Source organism: Phaseolus vulgaris, chromosome 2, assembly GCF_000499845.2.
Source record: "Phaseolus vulgaris cultivar G19833 chromosome 2, P. vulgaris v2.0, whole genome shotgun sequence".
Lineage (NCBI taxonomy): Eukaryota > Viridiplantae > Streptophyta > Magnoliopsida > Fabales > Fabaceae > Phaseolus > Phaseolus vulgaris.
The window spans coordinates 36,863,464-36,869,878 of NC_023758.2; the positions used below are offsets into that span (position 1 = coordinate 36,863,464).

A 6,415-nucleotide genomic window follows, 5' to 3' on the forward strand; every position below is an offset into this window, starting at 1 on the left:
TCAAACAAAGCATAAGAGAAAGATGATAAAAAATAAAGGAAAAATTTACAAAAATTATTGATTGATGTGAAAGACATGATTGATAAAATATTATTTTTAAATAAATAAAAGTATAAAATTACAAATCTATCTTTATAGTTAAAATGAAATTAAAAAAAATATGATTAAATTTTTTATGCATAAATAAAATAAAATTTATATAAAAATATTTTACAATTTTTTTGACATATATATTTTATACAAATAAAATTCCTAAATTATTTAATATAAATAAAAAAAATTATTAAATTATTAGAAATTCTAAATAAATACAAATTAAAAGTATTTAATATCAGTATTTAAATAAAATATAAATAAATAAAATTCTTAAAGTATTCAAAATCTTATATAAATACAAATTTAAATTATTTATTATCAGTATTTAAATAAAATATAAAATAAATAAAAAATATACCGTGTGTCTATGGTTATGAAAGAAGAATTTTTAAACTTTTCAAAAAGACAAAAATGTAATATCTTTTGGCCTATGAGGATTTTCTTCCAGTCACTGAAAAAGGCACAAAGAAAGTTATTTTTATTTCCTTTTAATCTTTACTCTCTATTCTTCTTCAATCAGTAAATAGAAACACACATTTGCTATTCCATCTGCATGTGGAAGCAAAGAGGGACTTAGAAATTCGGTAAGTTTACATGAATGGATGACAAACCTATTCGGTTTGGTTGCCTAAAAGGAATGGATGACAAACCTATCATCCTTACGATATCCTACTGCAAAATGTGCTGTTCTACACAGAGTAGCTGGGAGGCTTTCTAAAATAGATTTCTATTTTGGAGAAACAATAAAAATGTACTAAAAACATTGCATCATTCAATTTGAGTGCATGATACTTCTCCAGCAATTTTTGGAGTTTTGAAAGAGCCACCAGTCGCTGTGGTCCTCCTATAACAAGCAGTAAGCACAGGGTATTGGATGTAGTTTGTCACAGACTTAAGTCACTAATAACAGAAACGGCTACTTGTTCAATCCCGGGACCATCACATGACAATCAACTTCTTGTCAGTTTTCATAAAATCAAATGTTTACACGAGAATTCACAATGGAATGTGCAAAATAGGAGGAAGGTAGGAATGTACATGTAAGCAAATTACAACATGATTAAAAAAAAATAAAAATGCCCATCTTTGATTTCCTGTTTTGGGGGAGAAAGCCCTTCAAATGTTATTAAGCCACCACTACATGGTGCTAAATTTCCTAATCTGATATATGCCTATGAAACTTGTCCTTTTTTCCAACCTCCTGTTTCATTCACGAACTTCAACTATCTCCAATCCTTGCACGTGCTTCTCTACATCTACGCCTCCTACCAGAACGACCCAATAAAACTCTGCCACCACCATGGCGGCGGAGACGACTAACCAAAGATACACCACCATCATCACCTTCATTGTACCTGCCATCATTATCATTGTCTTCATCTGAGATATCCAGCACGTCAGTCACATTCTGACCTGCAACCATGTTAGAGGTCAGCTCAGGCCTTAGCCGCCTACCAAGGTTGTTAATTTCATTCCCTTGACGGACTGCATGCAACAGGAGGAAGAAATTCATTGCCTCAATACCCATCTGAAATCTTCCATTTCTTTCTGCATTACCTGCACCCTCCTCTTCATCTGTATCAGATTCATTATGGTGACCTTCTATAACATAATCTCCAAAAACTACGGCACCAGGCATTGCCGATGTCACTGTGCTGATAACATCTTCCCTTTCACGTTCCCACTCAAGCCATCTCCATTTCTGTTCATCAGCTGGATCCACCATCCGAGGGCGTGCCAAGGGATGCTCTGCTCGTACATGCTTCTTCAACTCCTTATAGCTCCCCACATATGAGCATTCATCCTGCATGCAGCCTCTTTTCTTTGCATTGAGATAATCCCGAGCATGTTCCACGACAGTCCAACCTTTCACCTGACCCCTGCATAGAGGACACGCAAGCTCTGTGGCTTCAGTCTTCTCAAGAGACAAGTTTGAGTCTTGTACACCTGCATTGCCTTGCATAGGTTCCCCATTAGATGAAATTACTTTAGTATAAGCTTTCTTGTACTGATCAAGGCAATTGGAATGACGAAAGCTAGTTCCACACATATAGGGACGGCAACCCTTGTCATGAGAAGAACAAAGAAGAAGAACAGCATTGTGTGGATATTCCATACACACAGAACATGTTACATCTTCCCACTCTTTCATTTCCAAAGCCTTAGAACATTTCTTTTGGCACATGTCTTCACAAATTTCCCTTTTGAGAGGAGCTAGTGGATATGGAGTCACTCTGTAGTGACGAGAAGCAATCCTGTGCCTTCCCCTGCTACCTTTTGCCATTTTTGATATTCCAACAGACCTGGAATTTAAAAGTTCAAGATGTTATCAAGGAAACTCTGCATAAATCAACATTAGGTTCTCAAACAACAAACGCATTCATATATTTTTCATGTAATCTTGCAAAAAGTAGTCATTGGATTTAGAAATTATTCAAAAAATAAATAAAACACTCTCTAGTTGCTACTGGTGGGTATACATATAATGCTTGTAAGTGTTCACATCCCAGGAATTAAAAATGATGGCCAAACCAATATTTCCTCCAACAGTCAGGTTCCCCACAAAAGATGAACAAGAATGAACAGAAAACGTGGTTTTTCCGCACATTGCACAAACATATATTTACTCATTTTCTACAATGAACCCTAACCCATTGCAAGAACATGTAGTAAGCTGTTTTGTTTTTGTTTTTTTATAAAAATTATATATTAGATAGGAGGTCACCAAGATAGGAGAACTTGTCTTCCTAAGAGCAACTCCAACTCGATTTGGTTGCATGAGTTCCTTGTCGAACGCATGCAAACAACTATCATTGGAGATGCTCAAAGATGCCTACAACTTCAATTAGTCCCCCGTTACAGACAATGTAACCTAGTTTTGTTTCACTCAATTCATCATAAAAGGTGATCTGACCCTCAGATCATGGTGAAAAACACTTGTAACCAAGTTTTTACATGAGTAACGTTTATTTTCCCAGAACTTATATTTTCAACTGACTAACCGATTCAATCAGTGCCTAAGCGCCATATGTTTTGAGGGAGGTAAGGGAACCATGTACACTCAGACACAATGAATATAGCGTTTGAAGAAGATAGTCTTAGACAAGGTAATTCTCCAATGTTGATATGAATAGAAACCTAAAAGTAAAGAATCATCAAGAACTTCAATCAAAGAATCAAAACAAACTATTTTGTCCTTCAAATTTCAACACGTTACTTTTCTTTTATGTATTTTAGGTCATGCTGCAAGGCACTCTGTTCTGACCAAACTATTTTAACTAGTTATCATAGACTTCAAAAATAGTAGTTGAAATGTAAAGCCTATTCAGCTATTGGAGAAATAATGACCCAATATTTTGAACAGACTATTATTTTACTAGAATTTTATTGGAAATAACGAAACTTTTTATATGTCTTCCTATTTAACAAGTCTCAAGATTTTGTAGTTTTATCAGTAAGTTTTAACTAATAGTAGAGGATGCATTAAAGAGAATATGCAAGGCAGTATCTTCCTAGCTCTCCTCTCAGCTATTATACAACAAATGGTTGGGGTGTAAAAACAAAGGCACTTGTTCATATTGATGTATACATCTACATACATATACCAAAAATCAATCCTTCCATCCCCTTGATTTATCCATCTTTTACTGATCAGCTACTCAACAAAAAAGCACCAATAATAAATGTATAAATATTTATGTTATCCATTTGAAACACAGTAATTTAAAATTTGAACCACTCATTGAACACTTCCAAAAACAGTAGCTGCGAAATTGAAATATCCAGTTCACACTTTACTCAATTATAAATAGGTGTTTATTAAATTATTGTATGTTAGGGACGATTGTGATCATAACATCCTTACCAAATAGAGAAAGAAAGAAAGAAAATTTATGTAATTCAGGGTTAAGGATTCTTTCACAGCAATACAAGGACATCTCTACTAGTCAAACATTAAAAACCACTAAATGGATGACCAACCCAAAAATACAATGGCAGGCAACAGACAAATGAAAGACAGCTAGAGATAAACACAAGTTGCCTGATGATGAAGTAGAAGATAACTAAGGCTGAAACTTCCCAAGTGCGTTCTCATAATTAACACCAAAAAGTTAATAGACAATAAATAAAACCTCTAACAACTGTAGATTAATTTACTCAAACAAGCATAAAAATTCTTGGCAGCAAATAACAGGAAACATTGTTCCTTTGGCTGCAGCAATACAACATGGACCTTTAAATTAATAGTACTATTGCAAGTATCTGTACTAGATCTAGGACAATCTATTATTTATTTTCGACAAGAGCTTTATTATATAGGAGAAATAATAAAGAATTAGCTGATGAAACATCCAGTTAAAAGATACCAGAGAAAATTCACTTATCTATTTAAATCAAGGGTACAATCATGCAATACCATAGTAAACCATATTTAATTTTCCTAGTTAGGTAGTATTATTAGACTTTGAAAACAGTTGAGACAGGTTCATGCCTGGCCCAGGTGCCATGATACCAATTTCATTTCAGTTAGGATAACAACCAGAGAAGACCACAAGTCAATTTAGCATTACATTATGTGGCTGTCGAAAATATGACTGGCAGTCTTGTTCCACTAGCAAATTAGCATATGACCAATAATAGCTATGACAATCAAGTGACATCATAGATTCACAGTACAAAATTCATTTAATTCAGTTTACTCTCGTCTCGCTACACAATTGACTTCAGAAAATTTAACAATCTCTTGAATGGGAAGAGTGCAGATTCTACATAAGAGAGCAAAGGAAGAAACTAGCTATGAATCAAAGCATCTCAATAATGATGCGTACTTTATAAAAAATAACATAAGCTTAGAATTGAACTTAAGAAACATTATCAAACATTTATTTCGAACTGAATACAAAAAGAACACATGCCAAGCATAACAAGTCAACACACTGAAGAATAGATACGCGCCACAATGGACTCAAGCACTCAAAGCAATTGAATCACATGTAAAACAAAACAGAAAGGCAACTGCCGGAAACAGCCTCATTGGCCAACAAAGAAGCCTCACACATTCTGATTGCTGAAAGAAAAAAAAAAAGCATATCATCCATCAAACCACCACAAAGGATAGGGACAAACTTACCAGCTCACAATCGAAGTAATGTAGTGGCCAACGAACTGATTCGCAAAATCAAAGTGCCTGGCCACAAATAATTGAATTTGAACAGCAAGAGAGAAAACAAAGTAAGAGATTATTTATACAAGTCGTGTCAGAGGGAAACAACGTGGTGGTGAGGGGCAACAGCAAGCAAAGACAACTAACAAAGCAACATTATTATAATATTAACCAGAACATGGAGCTAAGGTCACAAGCACATGTCGTAAACTTTACCCATCCATCTTACAGATCCAATCAACCCACTTAAAAAATAATTTTATTTTAAAACTAAAAAACAAATGGGCACTAAAAAAAACTGCATATCTATTTGGGAACAGAGAAAACAAAGCAAGATGGGAGTTTGAGGTATCTTATCCGTTCTTCAATTGCCGGTTGAAGAAACTAGGTTAGGTCAGCAAAGATAAGAATGTCGAGATGTTACATAGATGAATCGAAAAATAGGCAAAGGGGGAAACAATTAACATAGAGGAAATTAAATTGAAGCGAAAATTGAAAGGGTGGAGGGAATGGAGGGATTGTGTTCGTACCTGACGGCTAGGAAGAGAGTGAAAATGGAGGAAAAGAAATGGATTTTGAAGGGATAAACATAGGAGAGAGAAAGGAATCAGGTTCTCAAACAAAGGATTGAAAGCAAAGGCGAAGGAATCGAGAGGGAAATGGAAGGGCAAACAAGTTTCTCTCTCATATTACTTTTCTCATGTTTTAGAGAGAGAAAGTTGATAATCGAAAAGATGGAGTCATTTCTACGCTACATACACAACACAATACACATCCTCCATCCTCCTCAATACGCGCTTCCCTAGCGACTGTGCATCACGCTCTTCTCAACGTGATGACGTGCCACAAAGTGCGCCTTCACGTGGTCTCTCCATTACCAAACCAGATGAAGAACCTAGCATATTCTTTTGTACCAATTTTTAAAACTCCTATGATTTACTTGTAAAAAAAAATCATAAATATTTTAAAAAAATAACTGTAACATATATTAAATGTGCAACCATTCAAATTTAAAGATATTATTGTCATTAAAGAACGTTAATGTGCATTAAAGTATATTTTTAATTTGAGGAGAGACTAAATTTAAAACAACATCACGACTTAATTTATAAATTTGTAACCAAGGTCCTTAATTACATTGCTTTGGAGTTTTTG

At 34.5% G+C, this 6,415-nt stretch overlaps 1 protein-coding gene across 2 annotated transcripts; it reads right to left on the reverse strand.

The window, feature by feature from the left end:
* Positions 1-1,040: 1,040 nt before the first annotated feature.
* LOC137811789 (uncharacterized) lies at positions 1,041-6,144 on the reverse strand. Of its 2 annotated transcripts, XM_068613619.1 has the most exons (3): positions 5,791-6,144; positions 5,228-5,284; positions 1,041-2,399 (listed from the first exon to the last, which is right to left on the reverse strand). In XM_068613619.1, exon 3 carries the CDS (start codon positions 2,378-2,380, stop codon positions 1,316-1,318), a length of 1,065 nt encoding a protein of 354 aa, XP_068469720.1. In that variant the 5' UTR covers positions 2,381-2,399; positions 5,228-5,284; positions 5,791-6,144; the 3' UTR covers positions 1,041-1,315. The 2 variants fall into 2 exon arrangements, with proteins under 2 accessions (XP_068469720.1, XP_068469721.1); XM_068613620.1 differs by lacking the exon at positions 5,228-5,284 and having other exon boundaries at positions 5,791-6,024.
* Positions 6,145-6,415: the final 271 nt, after the last annotated feature.

Excerpts from the sequence above, each read along its gene's own strand:
- LOC137811789 (XM_068613619.1), bottom strand. The coding sequence starts at position 2,380 with ATGGCAAAAGGTAGCAGGGGAAGGCACAGGATTGCTTCTCGTCACTAC.